This window comes from Bufo bufo, chromosome 4 (assembly GCF_905171765.1).
Source record: "Bufo bufo chromosome 4, aBufBuf1.1, whole genome shotgun sequence".
Classification (NCBI taxonomy): Eukaryota; Metazoa; Chordata; class Amphibia; order Anura; family Bufonidae; genus Bufo; species Bufo bufo.
Window position 1 is genome coordinate 424,869,600 of NC_053392.1, and position 27,006 is coordinate 424,896,605.

A 27,006-nucleotide genomic window follows, 5' to 3' on the forward strand; every position below is an offset into this window, starting at 1 on the left:
TAGGGTGCTTCGCCTCTATCTTCGGTTGACTGAGCCCTTACGCCGGTCGGGCTCCCTCTTTGTGATCCCTGAGGGTTCTCGCAAGGGCCTGCAAGCTTCCAAGGCCACCATATCCCATAGGATTAGGTCGGCAGTTAAGGAGGCCTATGTTGCCAAGGGTCGTGTTCCTCCCTTTCGTTTGACCGCTCATTCCACTAGGGCGGTCGTGTCTTCTTGGGCGGTTAGACATCAGGCCTCAGCTTCCCAGGTCTGCAAGGCCGCCACCTGGGCCTCTGTTCATAACGTTTTCCAAATTTTATCACATCCACTCCTTGGCTTCTGCTGATGCCAGTTTGGGTCGCAGGGTTCTGCAAGGAGCCGTGAGTTAGTTGCGTTGCATGGCTGTTTTATTGCTGCCCTCCCTTGTGGATTGCTTTAGGACGTCCCATGGTGCTGTCTCCCCCCAATGCATTCAAGAGAAAACAGGATTTTTGTACTCACCGTAAGATCCCACCCTTTTGCCTAAGTCTTTCTGTTGGTCCTTTCTGGTTTAAGACTTGTTGGCTTGCAGTTTTTCTTGTGCTCCTACTGATTTTCTACCTACTGGTTTGCTCCTGCATCTGCAGTGGGTATAGCCCAGATAGGAGGAGTCAACACGTTTTACTTCTAGTGGCAGCCTCCTAGTGGCAGCTGGGCATATACCCATGGTGCTGTGTCCCCCAATGCATCCTACGAGAAAAGGATTTTACGGTGAGTACAAAAATCCAGTTATTCCATATGGTGAACGCTGTCATGGAAAAAAGAAATTCTAAATGACTGATTTGCCATTTGTTCACCGCTTCACTTCCCCCCAAAAATTTTTATAATAAGTGATCCAGCATACACACTCCAAAATGGTATCATACAGGACTAAAGATCGCAGTACAAAAAATGAACCCTCAGTAATAAAACACAAGAAAGCGTAAGGCCCCTTTCACACTGGCAAGAATTCCACGCAGGTGAAATGCGTGAGGTGAACGCATTGCACCCGCACTGAATTCGGACCCATTCACTTCAATGGGGCTGTTCAGATGAGCTGTGTTTTTCACGCATCACTTGTGCGTTGCTTGAAAATCGCAGCATGCTCTATATTCTGCGTTTTTCACGCAACGCAGGCCCCATAGAAATGAATTTGGATGCATGAAAATCGCAAGCATCCGCAAGCAAGTGCGGATGCGGTGTAATTTTCACGCATGGTTGCTAGGAGATGATAGGGATGAAAGCAACCCCTGGTTATAAGGGAAAATAATAGCATTCTTAATACAGACTGCTTAGTAAACTGTAGATTGAGGTGTTAAAAATAAATAAATAAATTTAACTTACCTGTTCCAATTGTTCGCGCAGCCAGCATCCTCTTCTTGCTTCTTTCAGGACCTGCAAAAGGACCTTTGGTGACGTAATCGCACTCACCACGTGGTGAGCGCTGTGACGTCAGCGCAGGTCCTGCTGAATGAAGATAGAAGATTTCTATCTTCATTCAGCAGGACTTGTGCTGACATCACCGCGCTCATCACGTGGTGAGCAAAATTACATCATCAAAGGTCCTTTTGAAGGTTCTGAAAGAAGAAGCAAGAAGAGGATGCCAGCTGCGTGATCAATTGGATGAGGTGAGTTTACTAAGCATTCTGTATTAAGAATGCTATTATTTTCCCTTATGACCATGTTATAAGGGAAAATATTAAAATCTACAGAATACCTAACCCTAACCCAAACCTGAACTTAAGTGAAGGGGTTCGGGTCTGGGTACCACAGTCAGTTTTTTATCACACGCGTGCAAAACGCAGTGCACCCACGCGATAAAAACTAAACATCGGAACGCAATCGCAGTCAAAACTGACTGCAATTGCGTACCTACTTGCACAATTTTCCCGCGACGCACCCGCATCGTATCCGGCCCTCACACGTGACGCCCATGTGAAAGAGGCCTAAATGTGCCCTTCATTCTACTGCCGAAGAGAATAAAGGGCACAAGTCGGTTTTACCGCACAGGGAACGCAGTAAAAACAAAACCCATAAAACTGTGGTGGAATTGTTTTGTTTTTTTTCCAATCCCACCCCATTTGGATTTTTTTTTTCAGCCTCCCACTACATTGTATGCAATATTAAATGGTGATGTTAGAAAGTGCAACTTGTCCCACAAAAAAGAAGCCCTCATATGGCTCTGTGAACAGAAAAATAAAAAGTTATGGCTCTTGGGAAGGCAGGGAATAAAAAAACGAAAATGCAACAATGGAAAAATGTCCTGTCCTGAAGAGGTTAATATCAGTGTTTGGTACAACTGAGGAGTCATTTTCAAGAAATAACTAGAACTGTAATTTAAGATACTATAAATATGAAAAGATGGCTGAAAATATCTATTACTAAATGTATTGACAGATGGATAATTCTTCTTTCTCAATGACATTCTTCGGGGAAGGTTACAGTCAGGGCCAAGACCCTCAGCAGGGAAAACCTAATGTGAAAATCTGCACACAGGTTTCAGGACCAGGTAAGGTTTTCTGTTTTTTTTCTTTGCTAAACTGAACTTCTAGTTTGGAGGCACTTTAACCACCTCCGGACCGCCTAACGCAGGATCGCGTTCCGGAGGTGGCAGCGCTGCGCACAGTCACGCATATACGCGTCATCTCGCGAGACGCGAGATTTCCTGTGAACGCGCGCACACAGGCGCGCGCGCTCACAGGAACGGAAGGTAAGAGAGTTGATCTCCAGCCTGCCAGCGGCGATCGTTCGCTGGCAGGCTGGAGATGTGTTTTTTTTAACCCCTAACAGGTATATTAGACGCTGTTTTGATAACAGCGTCTAATATACCTGCTACCTGGTCCTCTGGTGGTCCCCTTTGTTTGGATCGACCACCAGAGGACACAGGTAGCTCAGTAAAGTAGCACCAAGCACCACTACACTACACTACACCACCCCCCCGTCACTTATTAACCCCTTATTAGCCCCTGATCACCCCTAATCACCCCTGATCACCCCATATAGACTCCCTGATCACCCCCCTGTCATTGATTACCCCCCTGTCATTGATCAACCCCCTGTAAAGCTCCATTCAGACGTCCGCATGATTTTTACGGATCCACTGATAGATGGATCGGATCCGCAAAACGCATCCGGACGTCTGAATGAAGCCTTACATGGGCGTGATCAATGACTGTGGTGATCACCCCATATAGACTCCCTGATCACCCCCCTGTCATTGATCACCCCCCTGTCATTGATTACCCCCCTGTAAAGCTCCATTCAGATGTCCGCATGATTTTTACGGATGCACTGATACATGGATCGGATCCGCAAAACGCATCCGGTCGTCTGAATGAAGCCTTACAGGGGCATGATCAATGACTGTGGTGATCACCCCCCTGTCATTGATTACCCCCCTGTAAAGCTCCATTCAGATGTCCGCATGATTTTTACGGATGCACTGATAGATGGATCGGATCCGCAAAACGCATCCGGACGTCTGAATGAAGCCTTACAGGGGCATGATCAATGACTGTGGTGATCACCCCATATAGACTCCCTGATCACCCCCCTGTCATTGATTACCCCCCTGTAAAGCTCCATTCAGATGTCCGCATGATTTTTACGGATGCACTGATAGATGGATCGGATCCGCAAAACGCATCCGGACGTCTGAATGAAGCCTTACAGGGGCATGATCAATGACTGTGGTGATCACCCCATATAGACTCCCTGATCACCCCCCTGTAAAGCTCCATTCAGATGTCCGCATGATTTTTACGGATGCACTGATACATGGATCGGATCCGCAAAACGCATCCGGTCGTCTGAATGAAGCCTTACAGGGGCATGATCAATGACTGTGGTGATCACCCCCCTGTCATTGATTACCCCCCTGTCATTGATTACCCCCCTGTAAAGCTCCATTCAGATGTCCGCATGATTTTTACGGATGCACTGATAGATGGATCCGATCCGCAAAACGCATCCGGACGTCTGAATGAAGCCTTACAGGGGCATGATCAATGACTGTGGTGATCACCCCATATAGACTCCCTGATCACCCCCCTGTCATTGATCACCCCCCTGTCATTGATTACCCCCCTGTAAAGCTCCATTCAGATGTCCGCATGATTTTTACAGATGCACTGATAGATGGATCGGATCCGCAAAACGCATCCGGACGTCTGAATGAAGCCTTACAGGGGCATGATCAATGACTGTGGTGATCACCCCATATAGACTCCCTGATCACCCCCCTGTCATTGATCACCCCCCTGTCATTGATTACCCCCCTGTAAAGCTCCATTCAGATGTCCGCATGATTTTTACGGATGCACTGATAGATGGATCCGATCCGCAAAACGCATCCGGACGTCTGAATGAAGCCTTACAGGGGCATGATCAATGACTGTGGTGATCACCCCATATAGACTCCCTGATCACCCCCCTGTCATTGATCACCCCCCTGTCATTGATTACCCCCCTGTAAAGCTCCATTCAGATGTCCGCATGATTTTTACAGATGCACTGATAGATGGATCGGATCCGCAAAACGCATCCGGACGTCTGAATGAAGCCTTACAGGGGCATGATCAATGACTGTGGTGATCACCCCATATAGACTCCCTGATCACCCCCCTGTCATTGATCACCCCCCTGTCATTGATTACCCCCCTGTAAAGCTCCATTCAGATGTCCGCATGATTTTTACGGATGCACTGATAGATGGATCGGATCCGCAAAACGCATCCGGACGTCTGAATGAAGCCTTACACGGGCGTGATCAATGACTGTGGTTATCACCCCATATAGACTCCCTGATCACCCCCCTGTCATTGATCACCCCCCTGTCATTGATCACCCCCCTGTCATTGATCACCCCCCTGTCATTGATCACCCCCCCCTGTCATTGATCACCCCTCTGTAAGGCTCCATTCAGATATTTTTTTGGCCCAAGTTAGCGGAATTTTTTTTTTTTTTTCTTACAAAGTCTCATATTCCACTAACTTGTGTCAAAAAATAAAATCTCACATGAACTCACCATACCCCTCACGGAATCCAAATGCGTAAAATTTTTTAGACATTTATATTCCAGACTTCTTCTCACGCTTTAGGGCCCCTAGAATGCCAGGGCAGTATAAATACCCCACATGTGACCCCATTTCGGAAAGAAGACACCCCCAGGTATTCCGTGAGGGGCATATTGAGTCCATGAAAGATTGAAATTTTTGTCCCAAGTTAGCGGAACGGGAGACTTTGTGAGAAAAAAATTAATAATATCAATTTCCGCTAACTTGTGCCAAAAAAAAAAAATTTCTATGAACTCGCCATGCCCCTCATTGAATACCTTGGGGTGTCTTCTTTCCAAAATGGGGTCACATGTGGGGTATTTATACTGCCCTGGCATTCTAGGGGCCCCAAAGCGTGAGAAGAAGTCTGGTATCCAAATGTCTAAAAATGCCCTCCTAAAAGGAATTTGGGCACCTTTGCGCATCTAGGCTGCACAAAAGTGTCACACATCTGGTATCGCCGTACTCAGGAGAAGTTGGGGAATGTGTTTTGGGGTGTCATTTTACATATACCCATGCTGGGTGAGAGAAATATCTTGGTCAAATGCCAACTTTGTATAAAAAAAATGGGAAAAGTTGTCTTTTGCCAAGATATTTCTCTCACCCAGCATGGGCATATGTAAAATGACACCCCAAAACACATTCCCCAACTTCTCCTGAATACGGCGATACCACATGTGTGACACTTTTTTGCAGCCTAGGTGGGCAAAGGGGCCCATATTCCAAAGAGCACCTTTAGGATTTCACAGGTCATTTACCTACTTACCACACATTAGGGCCCCTGGAAAATGCCAGGGCAGTATAACTACCCCACAAGTGACCCCATTTTGGAAAGAAGACACCCCAAGGTATTCCGTGAGGGGCATGGCGAGTTCCTAGAATTTTTTATTTTTTGTCACAAGTTAGTGGAAAATGCTTATTTTTTTTTTTTTTTTTTTTTTTCATACAAAGTCTCATATTCCACTAACTTGTGACAAAAAATAAAAACTTCCATGAACTCACTTTGCCCATCAGCGAATACCTTGGGGTCTCTTCTTTCCAAAATGGGGTCACTTGTGGGGTAGTTATACTGCCCTGGCATTCTAGGGGCCCAAATGTGTGGTAAGGAGTTTGAAATCAAATTCTGTAAAAAATGACCTGTGAAATCCGAAAGGTGCTCTTTTGAATATGGGCCCCTTTGCCCACCTCGGCTGCAAAAAAGTGTCACACATCTGGTATCTCCGTAATCGGGAGAAGTTGGGGAATGTGTTTTGGGGTGTCATTTTACATATACCCATGCTGGGTGAGAGAAATATCTTGGCAAAAGACAACTTTTCCCATTTTTTTATACAAAGTTGGCATTTGACCAAGATATTTATCTCACCCAGCATGGGTATATGTAAAAAGACACCCCAAAACACATTCCTCAACTTCTCCTGAATACAGAGATACCAGATGTGTGACACTTTTTTGCAGCCTAGGTGGGCAAAGGGGCCCACATTCCAAAGAGCACCTTTCGGATTTCACAGGTCATTTACCTACTTACCACACATTTGGGCCCCTAGAATGCCAGGGCAGTATAACTACCCCACAAGTGACCCCATTTTGGAAAGAAGAGACCCCAAGGTATTCGCTGATGGGCATAGTGAGTTCATGGAAGTTTTTATTTTTTGTCACAAGTTTGTGGAATATGAGACTTTGTATGAAAAAAAAAAAAAAAAAAAAAAATCATCATTTTCCACTAACTTGTGACAAAAAATAAAAAATTCTAGGAACTCGCCATGCCCCTCACGGAATACCTTGGGTGTCTTCTTTCCAAAATGGGGTCACTTGTGGGGTAGTTATACTGCCCTGGTATTCTAGGGGCCCAAATGTGTGGTAAGGAGTTTGAAATCAAATTCAGGAAAAAATGAGGAGTGAAATCCGAAAGGTGCTCTTTGGAATATGGGCCCCTTTGCCCACCTAGGCTGCAAAAAAGTGTCACACATCTGGTATCCCCGTACTCAGGAGAAGTTGAGGAATGTGTTTTGGGGTGTCTTTTTACATATACCCATGCTGGGTGAGATAAATATCTTGGTCAAATGACAACTTTGTATAAAAAAATGGGAAAAGTTGTCTTTTGCCAAGATATTTCTCTCACCCAGCATGGGTATATATAAAATGACACCCCAAAACACATTCCCCACCTTCTCCTGAGTACGGAGATACCAGATGTGTGACACTTTTTTGCAGCCTAGGTGGGCAAAGGGGCCCATATTCCAAAGAGCACCTTTCGGATTTCACAGGTCATTTTTTACAGAATTTGATTTCAAACTCCTTACCACACATTTGGGCCCCTAGAATGCCAGGGCAGTATAACTACCCCACAAGTGACCCCATTTTGGAAAGAAGAGACCCCAAGGTATTCGCTGATGGGCATAGTGAGTTCATAGAACTTTTTATTTTTTGTCACAAGTTAGTGGAATATGAGACTTTGTAAGGAAAAAAAAAAAAAAAAAAAAAATCATCATTTTCCGCTAACTTGTGACAAAAAATAAAAAGTTCTATGAACTCACTATGCCCATCAGCGAATACCTTAGGGTGTGTACTTTCAGAAATGGGGTCATTTGTGGGGTGTTTGTACTGTCTGGGCATTGTAGAACCTCAGGAAACATGACAGGTGCTCAGAAAGTCAGAGCTGCTTCAAAAAGCGGAAATTCACATTTTTGTACCATAGTTTGTAAACGCTATAACTTTTACCCAAACCATTTTTTTTTTACCCAAACATTTTTTTTTTATCAAAGACATGTAGAACTATAAATTTAGAGCAAAATTTCTATATGGATGTCGTTTTTTTTTGCAAAATTTACAACTGAAAGTGAAAAATGTCATTTTTTTGCAAAAAAATCGTTAAATTTCGATTAATAACAAAAAAAGTAAAAATGTCAGCAGCAATGAAATACCACCAAATGAAAGCTCTATTAGTGAGAAGAAAAGGAGGTAAAATTCATTTGGGTGGTAAATTGCATGACCGAGCAATAAACGGTGAAAGTAGTGTAGGTCAGAAGTGTAAAAAGTGGCCTGGTCTTTCAGGGTGTTTAAGCACTGGGGGCTGAGGTGGTTAAAGGTGTTGTGTCACTTCAGCAAATGGCATTTATCATGTAAAGAAAGTTAAAGGGGGTGTCTCACTTTAGCAAATAGCATTTATTATGTAGAGGAAGGTAATACAAGGCTCTTACTAATGTATTGTGACTGTCCATATTGCATCCTTTGCTGGGTGGATTCATTTTTCCATCACATTATACACTGCTCATTTCAGTGGTGATCTTGCTTGCACACTATAGGAAAAAGCACTAGCCTAGGTGCACTCCCACAGTCCCAGGCACCAAATAGGCTGGATCTTTTTCTTATAGTGTACAAGCATGACCACCACTGATGGACTGCAGAGTGGTCGTAACCATGGAAACGAGCAGTGTATAATGTGATGCAAAAATGAATCCAGCCAGCAAAGGAAGCAATATGGACAATTACAATACATTAGTAAGTGCCTTGTATTAACTTTCTCTACATAATAAATGCTATTTGCTGAAATGAGACAACCTCTTTAACTGTTGTAATCTGTAGTGTAATGTTATCTTTACAAGTGGAGCAGATTGTCCTCAGATTAGATTAAGCCTGTATTAGACGTTGCGCGGCTCAAACTAAAGATCATAATATAATTCGCAAATGAGCAATCTTCGCACTGTGTGATAGTTTCCAGCGATCGGAAAATCGCTTAATTCTTGCTGATCGTCACCCACTCGTTAGAAGATCAGAGTGTAGGTGTGGTGTAGTGTAGAAAGTTTATAATGGTCCATTTACCGATTACTACTCTGTGTAACCTGAGCACTTTGGAACACTAACGAGTCGCTAGCTATTCCATCATGAGACGTCATCGGTACGAAATCTACTTGTCTAGTACAGCCCTTAGCTTCTGCTCAAAAGTTGTTCCAGACATTGATATCACTAAAATTATGTAAGCTATCAGCAGATAAGTGTTCATTTTTCTTAAAATTAATAATTTTAATAGTATTTGTTCCACAATATGTTTTACAGAGGTTGCGTATGTGACTACTCCAATTACTATGGTTCAAGTTGGGCTGACTCTTTTAAAGGAGCCAGAATCTCTTCCAGAAAGGTATGTGCAATCCTGCAGCAGTTGAATACAGATGTGTAGTTTATTTCATACTAGCATATAGGGGAGATTTATCAACACCGACAGGTGGTACGCCCCTGTGCTACTGGAGGATTCCGTTCACTGCCGCAAAATGTGCTTAGTTTATGGCAAGGTGCAGACCTTGTCAAAAATTAGCCAAATCCTTCAGCAATCCGTGAGCCCAAATGGAAAAGTAGAGTTCAGTCAGCTTCATTTAAGGCAGAAAACGGACATAAATTAATATAAATATATCCTGCCTTCTCAGAAAGTGGTGAGGGCTGTTATAAGGTGTTCGGGTGCTTTCTGTTAATTTATGTAATAGTTTTTTATTTTATATGTATTATTGGCTTCCTCACTTCCAACCTGTCTTCTGAATCACCAACACTTATTATGGGTGATTTTAATATCCCCATTGATGATCCTATCTCCCCATTCCCCATCAGCGTCTCACTTTCTTTCTATAACCTCCTCTCTTGGCCTATCACAACTTACTTCCACTGCCACGCACAAACAGGGCAATACACTTGATCTAGTCTTCTTCCGTCACTGCTCAGTCTCAAACTTTAGTAACTCATCCTTCCCACTTTCTGACCACAATCTTCCTTCATTTACCATTAAGACCTCTCATTCTTCTCTTGACAATCCTACTTTTCACACTTATAGAAACCTACACACCATTAACTGCCAACAACTCATTGACACCCTACAGTTAGCTCTTACCCAATTCTCTTCCTTCAAAACCACCCTAGATGAAGAAGCTCCAATATCAGTCCGACCCTCCCGACACAGAACACGGCAACCCTAGAACACGGCAACCCTAGAACACACCTGAAAAATGTTTTCTCCAGCGGTGCTCCAAATGTGCAAAACCCTTATGGAGAAAATCCTGAATATCAGCAGACTTTCTCCATTATATATTTATCCCTTAACTTTGCCAAACAGAAGTACTTCACCTCTTTAACCCCTTAAGGACACATGACGTGCCGTTACGGCATGTTTGCCGAGTCCTTAAGGACACATGACGTACCGGTACGTCATGTGTTGTTCCGATCACTGCCGCCCGGCCGGCTGTGATCGGAACAAGGTGCCTGCTCAAATCATTGAGCAGGCACCTCGGCTAAATGCGCCGGGGTGGTCCCGTGACCCCCCATGTCAGCGATCGCAAAAAAAACGCAGGTCAATTCAGACCTGTGGTTTGCTGCGCTTTCTGCATTTTCTGACCTGCGGGGATCAGAAACTTTAGTATTCCTAAAATATATATGTTTCACCCCCCCGGCGGTGCGGCAGGCGGGATCGCGATCCCCCGCCCGCCTCCCCTTGAAAAATCGTTGGTGGCCAGTGGGTATACCAGGGTGTCAGCACATTGCTGACACCCTGGTATAAACGGCTGACATCTGTCATGCGATGTCAGCCGTTTAACCCTTTCCATACCGCGGTCCATACGGACCGCTGTATGGAAAAGGTTAACAGCTCAGGGAGCTCCCTCCCTCTCCCATCGGGGGGCTGCTGTGCCTTTGCAGCCCCCCGATGGAGAGGGAGAGAGCCCCCAGACAGCCCAAAAAATACATTTATCACTGATTAAAAATGAAAAAAATAAAATTCCCTACACATGTTTGGTATCGCCGCGTCCGTAACGACCTGATCTATAAAACGGTCATGTTACTTTACCTGAACGGTGAACGCCATAAAAAAAAAAAAACTATGATGAAATAGAAATTTTGCCCACCTTACTTCCCAAAAAAGGTAATAAAAGTGATCAAAAAAGTCGCATGTACGCCAAAATTGTAACAATTAAACCGTCATTTCATCCCGCAAAAATCATACCCTACCCAAGATAATCGCCCAAAAACTGAAAAAACTATGGCTCTTAGACTATGGAAACACTAAAACATAATTTTTTTTGTTTCAAAAATGAAATCATTGTGTAAAACTTACATAAATAAAAAAAAAGTATACATATTAGGTATTGCCGCGTCCGTATCGACCGGCTCTATAAAAATATCACATGACCTAACCCCTCAGGTGACCACCGTAAAAAAATAAAAATAAAAACGGTGTAAAAAAAGCCATTTTTTGTCATCTTATGTCACAAAAAGTGTAATAGCAAGCGATCAAAAAGTCATATGCACCCCAAAATAGTGCCAATCAAACCGTCATCTCATCCCGCAAAAAATTAGACCCTACTTAAGATAATCGCCCAAAAACTGAAAAAAAACTATGGCTCTTAGACTATGGAGACACTAAAACTTTTTTTTTGTTTTAAAAATGATATCATTGTGTAAAACTTACATAAATAAAAAAAATTGTATACATATTAGGTATCGCCTTGTCCGTGACAACCTACTCTATAAAATTACCACATGATCTAACCTGTCAGATGAATGTTGTAAATAACAACAACAAAAAAAAACGGTGCCAAAAAAGCTATTTCTTGTTACCTTGCCGCACAAAAAGTGTAATATAGAGCAACCAAAAATTATATGTACCCTAAACTAGTACCAACAAAACTGCCACCCTATCCTGTAGTTTCTAAAATGGGGTCACTTTTTTGGCGTTTCTACTCTAGGGGTGCATCAGGGGGGCTTCAAATGGGACATGGTGTCAAAAAAAACAGTCCAGCAAAATCTGCCTTCCAAAAACCGTATGGCATTCCTTTCCTTCTGCGCCCTGCCGTGTGCCCGTACAGCAGTTTAAGACCACATATGGGGTGTTTCTGTAAACTACAGAATCAGGGCCATAAATAATGAGTTTTGTTTGGCTGTTAACCCTTGCTTTGTAACTGGAAAAAAAATATTAAAATGGAAAATCTGCCAAAAAAGTGAAATTTTTTAATTGTATCTCTATTTTCCATTAAATCTTGTGCAACACCTAAAGGGTTAACAAAGTTTGTAAAATCAGTTTTAAATACCTTAAGGGGTGTAGTTTCTTAGATGGGGCCACTTTCTACTCTAGGGGTGCATCAGGGGGGCTTCAAATGGGACATGGTGTAAATAAACCAGTCCAGCAAAATCTGCCTTCTAAAAACCAAACTGCGCACCTTTCACTCTACGCCCCGCTGTGTGGCCGTACAGTAGTTTACGGCCACATATGGGGTGTTTCTGTCAACGGCAGAGTCAGGGCAATAAAGATACAGTCTTGTTTGGCTGTTAACCCTTGCTTTGTTAGTGGAAAAATAGGCAAAAAAATGAAATTCTCAAATTTCATCCCCATTTGCCAATAACTCTTGTGCAACACCTAAAGGGTTAACGAAGTTTGTAAAATCAATTTTGAATACCTTGAGGCGTGTAGTTTATAGGTCATTTGTGGGTGGTTTCTATTATGTAAGCCTCGCAAAGGGACTTCAGAGCTGTAGTGGTCCCTAAAAATTGGGTTTTTGTAAATTTCTGAAAAATTTCAAGATTTGCTTCTAAACTTCTAAGCCTTGTAACATCCCCAAAAAATAAAATATCATTCCCAAAATAATTCAAACATGAAGTAGACATATGGGGAATGTAAAGTCATCACAATTTTTGGGGGTATTACTATGTATTACAGAAGTAGAGAAACTGAAACTTTGAAATTTGCAAATGTTTCCAATTTTTTTTACTTCATTTTACCAGTGTCATGAAGTACAATATGTGACGAAAAAACAATCTCAGAATGGCCTGGATATATCAAAGCGTTTTAAAGTTATCACCACTTAAAGTGACACTGGTCAGATTTGCAAAAAATGGCCTGGTCCGTAAGGTGAAATAAGGCTGTGTCCTTAAGGGGTTCTCCTCACTCTCAAATAACCCAAAACACTTTTCACTCCCTTTTAAGTCCTAAAGTTCAAGAACCCGTCACTGACCTCTGCTCTGATGACATGGCCATATATTTCAGAGATAGGATTGGCAATATCCACAAGGAAATTATCTCCCAGTCCCCAACCAATTTTAGTCCTCTTCCTTCCCGCACTTCCACATGCTCTCTCTCCTCTTTTGACCCTATAACAGATGAAGAATTTTCCAGGCTTTTCTCTTCTTCTTGACCCATCACCTGCAGTAGTGATCCTATTCCCTCACACCTTCTTCAGTCCCTCTCCCCAGCTATCATCACTAACCTTACTACAATATTCAACCTCTCTCTCTCTTCTGGTATCTTTCTGTCCTCTTTCAAACATTCTGTTATAACCCCACTACAAAAAAAAAATATCTTTTGACCCGACCTGTGCTGCTAACTACCGACGTGTTTCTAACCTGCCCTTCATCTCTTAACTGCTGGAACGTCTCATTTACTCTCGCTTAATAAGCTATCTCTCTGCTAACTCTCTTCTTGACCCCTTACAATCTGACTTTCACCCTTTCCACTGTACAGAACCTGCCCTAAAAGAAATGGCAACTATTCATTACTGATTCTTCTGGATCTCTCTGCAGCGTTTTACCACAAACTCCTTCTCACCATGTTCCACTCAATTGGCCTTAAATGCGTTGTCCAGGTTCAGAGCTGAACCCGGACATACCCACATTTTCACCCAGGCAGCCCCCCCCCCGACTTGAGCATCAGAGCAGTTTATGCTCCGATGCTCTCCCTTGCCCTGCGCAGGATCGCGCAGGGCAAGGGCTCTTTTATTTACTTTAACAAACTGTCGGGCGGAAGCTTCCCGCCCAGCAGTGTGTTCGGTGATGTCACCAGCTCTGATGGGCGGGTTTTGGCGCTGCTTTACGGGCTAGGGCAGCGCTAATGCCCTCCCAACAGTGCCGGTGATGTCACCGGGCTCACTGCTGGGCAGAAGCCTCCGCCTTGCAGCCCTAAGGAGAGCCCGGTTCATCACCGGACCTCCACAAAATGCCTTTGCATCTTATCTCTCTGGCCACTCCCTTAGTGTATCATTCGCTGGCTCTACTTCTTCTCCTCTTCCTCTTAATGTTGGGGATCCTCAGGGTTAAGTCCTAGGTCTTCTACTCTTCTCTCTCTACACAGCTCCCATTGGACAGATTATCAGTAGATTTGGCTTTCAGTATTATCTCTATGCTGACGACAACCAACTATGTACTTCATCCCCTGACATCACCCCTGCTTTACTCCAAAACACCAGTAATTGTCTGGCAGCTGTCTCTAACATTATGTCCTCTCTGTATCTAAAACCTAATCTCTCAAAAACTGAACTTCTTGTCTTTCCCCCATCTACTAACCTACCTAAACTTGATATTTCAACTTTGGTCTCCGGCACTATCATGACTCCTGAGCAGTCCTGAATGTCCGCTGTCTTGGAGTCATGTTTGACTCGGATCTTTCCTTTGTTTCCCATATCCAATCACTTGCTCGCTCTTGTTGTCTGCAACTTAAGAATATCTCCAGAATCCGCCCTTTTCTTACAATGGAAATGGCCAAAACTCTGATTCATTCTCGTCCTGACTACTGCAACTAATTAATAATTGGTCTCCCTCCCACTAAACTCTCCCCCTTCAGTCTGTACTAAATGCTGCAGCCAGGCTGATATATCAATCCACCCACTATACTGATGCTACTAGCCAGTGCCAGTCACTTCAATGGTTGCCCATCCATCACAGAATACAGTTCAAACTTCTCACCCTCACCCACTCCACAGTGCTACACCTCCATACATCTCCTCCCTCATCTCCATCTACCACCCTACTCGTGCTGTCCGTTCTGTTAGTGATCCAAGATTAAAATTCATAATTCATACCTCTTTTTTTAATCAGATAAGTTTTTATTATCATTTTTTTGTCTTTCTCAAGCATCAATAAGACATTGTTTACAAATAATGGGCATATACAATATCAATAATATATAGTATATACAATACACACCATATGACTGCAAAAGACCTGGCATAAATCTATGCATAGAATCAAATGGAATATGCAATTTAAACATTAACCCGTACCCACCCATCAACAAGTAACCCTACAATCCCACCCCCCACCCAAACCCCTCAAGAGCAGGACACAATCATGGTGGTTTCTCTTCAGCTCCACATTCCTGGAGCGCCGGCACCGTACTAATAACTCTTATATTAACAGTCTGCATCAATTCCCAGTCACCTATATATCCATACTGTATTATTATGCAACTCATGCACCATACCCTGTTTACATGTAAAACAGTCTTCAGCAATTATCAGCATATATCCATCATATACATCACCAGCTGTGGGTTACCTCTCCCTTTTTCCTCATTCAGAATCACACCTCAGGTTTACATACAACCCCCTCCATCGACATATTCAACGAGCACTCAGTGGTGAGACCGAGCCAACAGCGTAGCAAAAGAGGGAGCAGTGGGGAAAAGCAGAACACCCGCCGCCAAGAGACTCCGCCTGCTACTGACCGCCACCATCTGGGACCGAGCACCCCAAAGGCAGCTTCAAGGAGTTCCCTGGCATGGCACTTCTTCAAACAATGTGCTGACGACAAGACCCGAGTGGTTTGCACGCTGTGCCATCAGAGCCTGAAGCGAGGCATTAACGTTCTGAACCTTAGCACAACCTGCATGACCAGGCACCTGCATGCAAAGCATGAACTGCAGTGGAGTAAACACCTTAGAAACAAGGAAGTCACTCAGGCTCCCCCTGCTACCTCTTCTGCTGCTGCCGCCTCGGCCTCTTCTGCTGCTGCCGCCTCGGCCTCTTCCTCCGCCTCTGGAGGAACGTTGGCACCTGCCGCCCAGCAAACATGGGATGTACCACCAACACCACCACCTGCGTCACCAAGCATCTCAACCATGTCACACGGCAGCGTTCAGCTCTCCATCTCACAAACATTTGAGAGAAAGCGTAAATTCCCACCTAGCCACCCTCGATCCCTGGCCCTGAATGCCAGCATTTCTAAACTACTGGCCTATGAAATGCTGTCATTTAGGCTGGTGGACACAGACAGCTCATGTCGCTTGCTGTCCCACAGTATGTTGTTCCCAGCCGGCACTACTTCTCCAAGAGTGCCTTCCCTGCACAACCAAGTATCCGATAAAATCAAGTGTGCACTGCGCAACGCCATCTGTGGCAAGGTCCACCTAACCACAGATACGTGGACCAGTAAGCACGGCCAGGGACGCTATATCTCCCTAACTGCACACTGGGTAAATGTAGTGGCGGCTGGGCCCCAGGTGGAGAGCTGTTTGGCACACGTCCTTCCGCCGCCAAGGATCGCAGGGCAACATTCTTTGCCTCCTGTCTCCTCCTCCTCCTACTCAGCTTCCTCCTCCTCTTCTTCCACCTGCTCATCCAGTCAGCCACACACCTTCACCACCAACTTCAGCACAGCCCGGGGTAAACGTCAGCAGGCCATTCTGAAACTCATATGTTTGGGGGACAGGCCCCACACTGCACAGGAGTTGTGGCGGGGTATAGAACAACAGACCGACGAGTGGTTGCTGCTGGTGAGCCTCAAGCCCGACCTGGTGGTGTGCGATAATAGGCTAAATCTCGTTGCAGCTCTGGGACTAGCCGGTTTGACGCACATCCCTTGCCTGGCGCATGTGCTGAATTTGGTGGTGCAGAAGTTCATTCACAACTACCCCGACATGTCAGAGCTGCTGCATAAAGTGCGGGCCGTCTGTTCACGCTTCCGACGTTCACATCCTGCCGCTGCTCGCCTGTCTGCGCTACAGCGTAACTTCGGCCTTCCCGCTCACCGCCTCATATGCGACGTGCCCACCAGGTGGAACTCCACCTTGCACATGCTGGACAGACTGTGCGAGCAGCAGCAGGCCATAGTGGAGTTTCAGCTGCAGCACGCACGGGTCAGTTGCACTGCGGAACAGCACCACTTCACCACCAATGACTGGGCCTCCATGCGAGACCTGTGTGCCCTGTTGCGCTGTTTCGAGTACTCCACCAACATGGCCAGTGGCGATGACGCCGTTATCAGCGTTACAATACCACTTCTATGTCTCCTTGAGAAAACACTTAGGGCGATGATGGAAGAGGAGGTGGCCCAGGAGGAGGAAGAGGGGTCATTTTTAGCACTTTCAGGCCAATCTCTTCGAAGTGACTCAGAGGGAGGTTTTTTGCAACAGCAGAGGCCAGGTACAAATGTGGCCAGACAGGGCCCACTACTGGAGGACGAGGATGAGGAGGAGGTGGAGGAGGATGTTCACAGCGGGGTGGCACCCAACGCAGCTCGGGCCCATCACTGGTGCGTGGCTGGGGGGAAACGCAGGACAATGACGATACGCCTTCCACAGAGGACAGCTTGTCCTTACCTCTGGGCAGCCTAGCACACATCAGCGACTACATGCTGCAGTGCCTGCGCAACGACAGCAGAGTTGCCCACATTTTAACGTGTGTGGACTACTGGGTTGCCACCCTGCTGGATCCACGGTACAAAGACAATGTGCTTACCTTACTTCCTGCACTGGAGCGTGATAGGAAGATGCGCGAGTACAAGGCCTTATAAAACTCGGATGTTAAGCCATCCGGGCCTGGTGACTTCTTCAGAGCTAACCCTTCCACTGCCAGGATAACTTCCTCCTTCCTGATCTCTTCTACCAAACCGTCAAAAGAGAGGTGAGCTCCTGACTCAGGGGTGACCCCAGCCAGGAAAGCCGACATCCTGTCCCGATCCAGATCCCTCCTCCCCAAGAGGCACGAGTAAAAGGATCTAACGACTTCCAGGATCCCTGATCTGGACCTGTTCAGAGACCCCGTACTATCGACCAGTCCTGTTATTAACTTACTCTTCACTGACATCTTACAATTTCTGTAGGAGTCGGGCGAGCGGTACCTCCCGAAGTCCCTCTCAAAAACTAAAGATGTGTGCCTATCATACTGGCACCTCTTGAGCAAAGATTTCACCCTGGAGATATCCTCGCGGCTACCACCAGTCGAGACCAGATGCTCGAGTTTCCTCCTCAGACCCTGATACAGGCGGTAGCTGTCCAGGGACCTGAGGCTCGAGAGCCGGCGGAAGAACTTTGCAGCCCGATCTTTGAATATCTCCCACCACTCTGACTTAGTATCACAGAGATCCAGTAAAGGTACCTGACTCTGAAGGAAGTCCTCAAAGGATTGTCTCACATCTGCTTCCTCCAAAGCACCCGAATTGAGCTTCCAATAACCTCTTCCCATTTGGGGGGATTCTGAAATATTCAGAGAAAACATAATCAAACAGTGATCGGAGAATTCCACCTCCACAACCCTTAAGGGCGAAAAGGTAGCCTCCTCCTTCAAATAAAACCTATCTATTCTAGACCTGATCTGACTACCTCTATAGAAAGTGAAACCCCCGTGGCCTGGGGTATGCCTAATGTGGACATCCTCCAGACGAGCCTCACTAGCTACTCTATTCAAAAAAATACTATCATAAGTCAGCCGGTTTCTGGTGCCTCCCCTGTCTTGGGGCCTTGTGACAGTATTAAAGTCCCCACCAAAAACCACCTGCCGGCTTCTAAAAAGGAAAGGCTTAATCCTCATAAAGAGACATTTCCTGTCCCACCTGGACTGGGGCCCGTAGATATTAATCAGGCGCAGTTCCTGTCCCTTCATGAGGACATCCAAAATCAAACACCTCCCCATTTCTAATTCAATTACTCGTCGGCATTCTACCGGTGCGGTAAAAAGGACCGCCACTCCGCTATACGGCTCAGCCGCAAGAGACCAGTAGGAGGGCCCTGGTCTCCATTCCCTCTTGGCTTTATAAATCGCTGCCAAATCTGGCAGCCTGGTCTCTTGCAAAAACAAAATGTCAGCTTCAACACGGCTGAGAAAATCGAACGCTGTGAAACGAGCCGCATCCGACTTAATGCTGGCGACATTAATGGTCGCCCGAGTCAGCAGAGCGGGTACCGCCATAAAGAGTAGTTAAATTAGACGGCCTTCTTCCCATCCTTCTCCCCCCTCCCGGGGCTGCTGTCATGCCCCACTCTGACGATGTGCGGAGGTCGGCCAGGATTGCAGCAGGAGTTTAGTGTTTGTTTGGGAGTCGTGCTGGATCCGCCCCTCATCAGGTGCACTGGGTGGAGTCATTAGTTTAAATAGCTCCTCTGCCCAGTGCCCTGAGCGGATTATATTCATTATTGTGATCATGGAAGCTAGGAAGGAAGGTTGGCTGTCTGCTCCAGCTCAGGAAGATAAGTGTTGTTTCTAGTTGGTTGTTTTGTGTCATCTTTCCCATCCAGGTTCTGTGCGAGCAGGCTGCTCCTATTTCCCACTTCACCATCTCAGGGAATTCAGGGTTTTGTCAGCCCAGGCACGGGGACATCTCAGATCTACCTTCAAGATCTGTAGATGGGCTGAGCAGTGCAGAGAAAGAGGTCAGGGATTAGCTAGGAGGTGACCCTTCCCTGTCTCTCGCCCAGAGCCTGGTTGGTTCGTTATCTGTCATACTGAGTGCACGCCCGCCGTGACATTATCATCCGCCATACTGTGACTGCCATCACTCAGCGCTTTTGTGATGGCGTCAATTGATGCACTGGTTGACCGCATGCAGGGTTTATCCCTAGAGGTTGCAGATCTGCGTGGTACGGTCACACAGTGTCAGAGGTTTCTGGCATCAGGTACAGGTCAAATTGGTGGGGAGCCTAAAGTCGCTCTTCCCGACAGATTTACAGGGAGTACAGATGATTTTTTCCGCTTTAAAGAGTCATGCAAATTGTACTTTCGACTGCGTCCATTTTCGTCAGGTAATGAGGATCAGAGGGTTGGTATCATCATGTCTCTGCTTAAAGGGGACGCTCAATCCTGGGCTTTTTCTCTGCCGCCCGGTTCTCTGGCTCTCCGGTCAGTGGAGGAATTTTTCCAAGCCCTGGGATTGATTTACGATGACCCAGATCGGGTCTCGATGGCAGAATCGAAATTGCGTAACTTACTGCAGGGTGAACATACTGCAGAGGGTTACTGTACAGAGTTTAGGAGGTGGGCTACTGAGTCGGGGTGGAACGACCCCGCGTTACGTAGTCAGTTTTGTCAGGGGTTATCTGAAAGGTTGAAGGATGCCCTGGCTTTTCATGAGTATCCGGATACTTTAGAGAATGCAATGTCTTTGGCTATACGGTTGGATAGACGTATCCGAGAGAGGGGTAAGGGTCCCTCCGTGCAGGGGATCCCTCCTGCGTGTGGTTTTGTTTCTTCTTCTGCCCAGGGTGATATTGTTTATAACTCTGGAGTAGCGGAGGAACCCATGCAATTGGGTCAGATTTCTTGCCATTCTGATAGTAGAGACTTTAGGAAATTGCACAAACTATGTTACTTTTGTGGAAAGAGGGGTCATTTTATTTTTTCTTGTCCTCATGTTAAATTACAGGTGGAAGAGAAAAGGAAAAAAGAAAAAAAAAACTCCCTCACACTTGGTAGTATGAATGGTGTGGTGGAGCAGACAGGTATGCAAGCTCCCTGCAGTTCCCGTTTTCTCCTTTCAGCTATGGTGGCGCTAGAGTCAAAAAATGTGTTTGTTGATGTATTCCTTGATTGTGGTGCTGGGGTAAACCTAATTGACTTTCTTTTTCTTCAAGGCCTGGGACTAAGTACTTGCACGTTAGAGAACGAGATTTGTGTTTTTGCAATTGATTCTTCCCCTCTTTCTCAAAAGAGTCTCACTCACATTGTTCATGGTATTCATTTAAGGGTGGGTGATTCACATGCTGAAATTATTTCTTGTTTTGTCATGAAGGATTTGCCAGCTCCTATAGTTTTGGGGTTGCCATGGTTGATTAGACATAACCCAATTATAGACTGGCAAGCGAAACAAATCATTGGTTGGAGCGAGTTTTGTTCGGACAATTGTCTTGTCACATCTATTTCTGAAGTGTCCATTACGGCTTTACCTCCGTATCTCTCGGATTTTGCGGATGTTTTTTCGGAGGGTGGGGCTCAGGAATTGCCCCCTCATCGGGACTATGATTGGCCAGTTAATCTCTTCCTGGCGCCAAGTTGCCAAAGTCTCGGCTTTACAACCTCTCTCAACCCGAAAGAGAGGTCATGCAAAAGTATGTCGCCGAGAGTCTGGCAAAGGGTGATATTAGACCATCTAAGTTTCAGGTGGCAGTAGGTTTGTTCTTTGTGAAGAAAAAAGATGGATCACTGAGACCGTGTTTGGATTTTCGGGAGTTGAACCGTATTACAGTCCGGGATCCATATCCCCTGCCCTTGATCTCTGATCTTTTTGATCAGATTGTTGGAGCCAAGGTGTTCTCCAAGTTGGATTTGAGAGGAGCCTACAATCTGATCAGGATCAAGAAGGGGGATGAGTGGAAAACGGCCTTCAATACGCACGAGGGTCATTTTGAAAACCTGGTGATGCCTTTTGGGTTGACGAACGCGCCAGCAGTATTTCAGCGATTCGTCAATGACATTTTTCATCACTTGGTGGGGAGGTTCGTAGTAGTTTACTTGGATGACATTTTAATTTATTCTCCTGATCTGAAGACCCATCAGGATCATGTGAGACAGGTTTTGACGATCCTTCGGGAGAATAAGTTGTATGCCAAATTGGAGAAATGTTTGTTTGCGGTGCAAGAGCTTCCGTTCTTGGGATACATGCTTTCTGATTCCGGTTTTCGTATGGACCCCGAAAAGGTCCGGGCGGTTCTGGAGTGGGACCGACCAGAGAATCAGAAAGCTTTGATGCGGTTCTTGGGGTTTACAAATTATTATAGGAAATTTATTTCGAATTATTCTACCCTAGTAAAACCTCTTACTGATATGACCAAGAAGGGCGCCGATGTCTCTGTCTGGTCGGATGAGGCGTTGCAGGCCTTTTCGGCTGTTAAGGAGCGTTTTGCGTCCGCTCCCATTCTGGTGCAGCCGGATGTGTCTCAACCATTCGTAGTGGAGGTTGATGCATCAGAGGTGGGGGTTGGGGTGGTGCTGTCACAGGGTTCATCTCCTGGCAAGTGGGTCCCGTGTGCCTTCTTCTCCAAGAAGCTCTCGGTTGCCGAGAGGAATTATGATGTTGGAGATAGAGAGTTGTTGGCTATCAAGTTGGCCTTTGAGGAATTGCGCCACTGGTTGGAGGGGGCGTCTCACCCCGTTACAGTGTATACTGACCATAAGAATTTGGCTTACCTGCAATCTGCCAAGCGTCTGAACCCTAGGCAGGCCAGATGGTCACTTTTTTTTACCAGGTTCAATTTCGTGGTTACCTTTCGCCCAGGGGTCAAGAACGTCAAGGCTGATGCCTTGTCTCGCAGCTTCCCTGGGGGAGGTGATTCAGAAGATCCAGCGCCGATTTTGGCGGATGGAGTGGTGGTCTCCGCTCTGTACCCTGAATTGGAGATGGAGGTGTTGGGAGCTCAGGAAGGGGCTCCTGGTTCGTGTCCCCCAGGGAGGTTGTTTGTTCCTGAGGGCCTACGATACAAGGTGTTTAAGGAACATCACGATACTGTTCTCGCTGGACATCCTGGTGGTAAGTCCACCTGTGATCTGGTGTCCCGGAGGTTCTGGTGGCCAGGTTTGCGTAAGAGTATTGAGAATTACGTGGCAGCTTGTGAAACCTGCGCTCGGTCTAAGGTTGCTCATACTCGACCGCCTGGTTCACTTCTTCCATTGTCTATTCCATCTCGTCCTTGGACACATTTGTCCATGGACTTTATTACGGACCTACCGAGTTCCTCCGGGAGAACAGTGATTTTGGTGGTAGTCGATCGTTTCAGTAAAATGGCTCACTTTATACCACTAACAAGTCTGCCTAACGCTAAGACTCTTGCGCAGATTTTGGTGGATAATATTGTTAAATTGCACGGTATTCCTTCGGATATTGTCTCTGATAGGGGCACGCAGTTTGTCTCCAGGTTTTGGAGGGCGTTCTGCTCTCGACTTGGCATTCAACTTTCTTTCTCGTCGGCTTTTCATCCACAGTCGAATGGTCAGACGTAGCGTACCAATCAAAACCTGGAGACCTACTTGAGGTGCTTTGTGGCTGAGAATCAGGAGGACTGGTCCTCATTCTTGCCCTTAGCAGAATTTGCATTGAATAACCGTAGGCAGGAGTCCACGGGTAAGTCGCCATTTTTTGGCGCATACGGTTTCCATCCTCAGTTTGGTACCTTTTCTGGGTCTGGTTCCTCCGGGATGCCAGAGGAGGAGAGATTCTCTTCTGCCTTATCCTCTATCTGGCGGGGGATTCAAGGGAATTTGGAGAGGATGGGTGAGAGGTATAAACGAATGGCTGACAGGAGACGTGTGACTGGTCCGGACCTGTGTGTGGGTGATTTGGTGTGGTTGTCCACTAGGAATATCAAGTTGAGAATGCCATCTTGGAAACTGGGTCCAAGATTTGTTGGTCCATATAAGATTTCTGCTGTGATCAATCCTGTGGCATTTCGACTTGATCTGCCGCAGACTTGGAGGATCCACGATGTCTTCCACAAGTCTTTACTAAAAAAATATGTTAAACCGGTGGTACCATCGCCATTGCCTCCTCCTCCTGTTCTGGTCGAGGGAAACTTGGAGTTCGAGATCTCCAGGATTCTCGACTCGAGAGATCTGCGGGGTTCCCTCCAGTACCTGGTTCACTGGAGTGGATACGGTCCTGAGGAGAGGATGTGGGTTCCGGCGTCAGATGTCAACGCCAGCCGTCTGGTGAGGGCCTTTCATAGGTCCCATCCGGATAAGGTTGGTCCAGGGTGTCCGGAGGTCACCCGTAGAGGGGGGGGTACTGTCATGCCCCACTCTGACGATGTGCGGAGGTCGGCCAGGATTGCAGCACGAGTTTAATGTTTGTTTGGGAGTCGTGCTGGATCCGCCCCTCATCAGGTGCACTGGGTGGAGTCATTAGTTTAAATAGCTCCTCTGCCCAGTGCCCTGAGCGGATTATATTCATTATTGTGATCTTGGAAGCTAGGAAGGAAGGTTGGCTGTCTGCTCCAGCTCAGGAAGATAAGTGTTGTTTCTAGTTGGTTGTTTTGTGTCATCTTTCCCATCCAGGTTCTGTGCGAGCAGGCTGCTCCTATTTCCCACTTCACCATCTCAGGGAATTCAGGGTTTTGTCAGCCCAGGCACGGGGACATCTCAGATCTACCTTCAAGATCTGTAGATGGGCTGAGCAGTGCAGAGAAAGAGGTCAGGGATTAGCTAGGAGGTGACCCTTCCCTGTCTCTCGCCCAGAGCCTGGTTGGTTCGTTATTTGTCATACTGAGTGCACGCCCGCCGTGACAGCTGCCTTCTAGAGCAGCACGACCTCTCTTGATGGAGATAGTGGTATCCATCTCTGCCACCACCACCTCCCTTTGCGCACCACTCCTGGCTTTCTCAGTCTCAGGGCCCGGTTTTGCCACCCCTCCTGAGGACCTTGCATCCCCACCAGAGGGGGGCGCGGGGCCCCCTGAAGGCCCTCCCTCCTTCGCCCCCGGCCCCTCACCTTCAACCTCCTCCTCAGCAGAGGAGGCAGAGGTCTCATCCAAGATGAGGTACCGGTTGGAGAGCTCCAGAGGGGAGCCGGTTACACCTTCCCTGGCAACTTTGGTCGGGCTAGACCTTTTTTTAGTACGCCGTTTCCGTCTACTTTGGGACTCTGCCCCACTACCCTCTGCAGAACTTTCGTAGTGCGAGGACAGAGTCTCTTCAGCCCGATCTAGTCTCTCAATCTCCTCCTCCAGCTCGCTGCCCCCTAGGGTCTCGGATTCAGGAGGGGCAGTCGTTTGGGAAGGAGCGGGCATCACCCCAGGACGGGGTTCCTCCCCCTCCCTCTCCGCCTGACGCTTCTCTCTCTGCCGGGACGGGTTGTTCCGGTTCCTCACTGACCCCTTAACTCCACTGCCTTTGCCAGTATCCGCCTCAGCCGAAGGGACCTCCCGGCCCGCTCCTGCATGAGCTCGGGCCGCATTGGCCTCAGAGAGAGGACAGCGACTGAAGGGGTGCCCGAGCTCCCCACACAGGTTGCATCTAATCTCCTCACAAGATGCAGCAAGATGACCTGTCCCCCCACACAATGCGCACTTCTGCACTTGGCAGCTGGCGCTAAAGTGTGTCTCGGCCGATAAAGGCAGATGATGGAATGTGGGAAACTGTACTACCCAGACGCTTAAGCTTGATATTAAACGTCCTGGCACCCGACCAAATGCCAAACTCGTCCAGGTTTTTAGCTGGTATTCCCTGGACCTCTCCGTACCTTCCCAGCCAGGTCATGATGTCAATACAAGAGAGCGACTCGTTACGGGTCAGCACGGTCACTCTCTTGACCTCACTCTGGCGGGTTATCGCTTTTGCAATGAAACCACGCCAGTCCGGCATGTTCTTCACCAGCTCATATCCGGACCAGAAGAGCTCAAGCCCCTCCGGCCGGACAAAGCTGATGTCAAACTCCTTGGAGCCAAAAGGATGGATCAAGGCAAAGATGTCGGTTGCCTTGAAACCCATCCCAAGCAGGAGCTCCACTACCCTCTTTCTAGTAGGGCAAGCTTCATCGCTACTCCACTTGAGACAGACCACATTCCGTCTGGCTCCAGGGCCGGTTGTGGGTGAAGACCAGGTGGTCTCGCCCCCGTTCTGTTCTCGGAAGGTCCGAACGCCATGTCTGTTGAACCAGAATGAACATTCCACCTTCTTCCCCTCTATGGAAAAGGAGCTCTCCCCCTTTTTGAGGGCCTCCAGCAGTCGCCGCTGCAAGTCACCATTATCAGACCCTGAGAGCGAGGAAGCCAAGGAAGTCAGCCCCTCCCCCCCTACAGCCGCAGCCACACTGGCATAACTTCTGCCAGGCGCCACGGACGCAGGAGGGGCAGCAGAACCGGCTCCCCCCCCCCCCTACCAGTCACAAATGTCGCTCCGGATCCCCCCAAGGGGGCCACACAGGGGGGGCCCGCCACTTTTCCAGCAGCAGGACTAACCCCTGCATCCACCCCCCCAACAGGACCCGGAACAATCCCTGAACTTTCCCCTGCCCTCAAATACACAGCTGGGCCAGCTGGGGCAATGATACTAACATTTTTCTTTTTATGCACATCCGCCTCCGTGGTCCCTACCACCACATCCTCGGCTTCATAGGTGTTTTCATGGTGGACCGCAACCTCTGCCACTATCCTCCCCATCCTCCCCTCTTCTGCGGAGGACAGAGAAGACGCGGAGGCGTCCACCGCCCTGTACACCCTGTGTACAGTCTTTGCAACCTTTTTTGCCTTAATGTCCTCACTTGGCTGGAGCAGGTGCCCTATGGCACTACTGCTCCCAGCCATGCCAGCCCTGCACAAAGTAGCAGCCACGGCTGCAGGAGCCCCGCCCCTCCCATCCCCGCCCATGGACACGCCCCCAGGCTCTCCCAGGGGCATGCCTGCAGACTCCCCTACCGCCAAGGCCCCGCTCCCCCCCGCCGCCGGCAAAATGACAGCAGCAGGGGAAGGAGCAAAGAGCGCATGAGCAGCAGAAGAGGCAGGGGCAGAGAAGGAAGCCGCAGGACCCCCGGCACTTGCCACCCCGCACATGGTGACGGACGCATGAATCCCGCCCCCCCCCCCCCGCCCACAGACACGCCTCCAGGTACATCCAGAGGCGCGACCGCAGATGTCCCCCCCACCCTGGCCCCGCCCCCCTCCACCGCCGATGCACTAACACAGGCGGAGGGGGCGGCGGGAGACACAGGCGCACGGGGTCCAACGGGGGCAGAGGAAGCAAAGACCACACCACCATCCAAGGCAGGAGGAGTGGCGACAAAATCGTCACACCGCCGCACCCCCACCAAACACTTATCCAGCATTCCGGTGGAGGCCACACCCAATGCAGCCACGCCCCCCCCCCTCCTCTCGCTTTCGGCACCAGCTTGTCCAGCTTTTCAGCCGCTCCCACCTTGCCGCCCCTGCTACTGCAAACAGGGTCGGCGTCCGACGCCATCTTTTTCACACAGATTAAATTACTTTTAACTACATGCTCTCTATTCTCCCCACTCCCACGCT

General features: G+C 47.5%; 1 protein-coding gene and 1 long non-coding RNA gene across 2 annotated transcripts in view; one reads left to right on the plus strand and one right to left on the minus strand.

Annotated features, from left to right (window-relative positions):
• Positions 1–27,006, plus strand: part of LOC120998607 (saccharopine dehydrogenase-like oxidoreductase) — a 152,144-nt gene that overhangs the window by 110,123 nt on the left and 15,015 nt on the right. The window contains exons 10-11 of the mRNA XM_040429324.1: positions 2,395–2,506; positions 9,105–9,186. Coding sequence (XP_040285258.1) covers positions 2,395–2,506; positions 9,105–9,186 — 194 coding nt within the window. The remainder of the gene's footprint in view (positions 1–2,394; positions 2,507–9,104; positions 9,187–27,006) is intronic.
• Positions 587–26,950, minus strand: LOC120998611. Its single transcript, XR_005778444.1, has 4 exons — positions 26,940–26,950; positions 14,008–14,022; positions 5,999–6,003; positions 587–708 (listed from the first exon to the last, which is right to left on the minus strand). It is a non-coding gene; the product is annotated as an uncharacterized LOC120998611 (long non-coding RNA).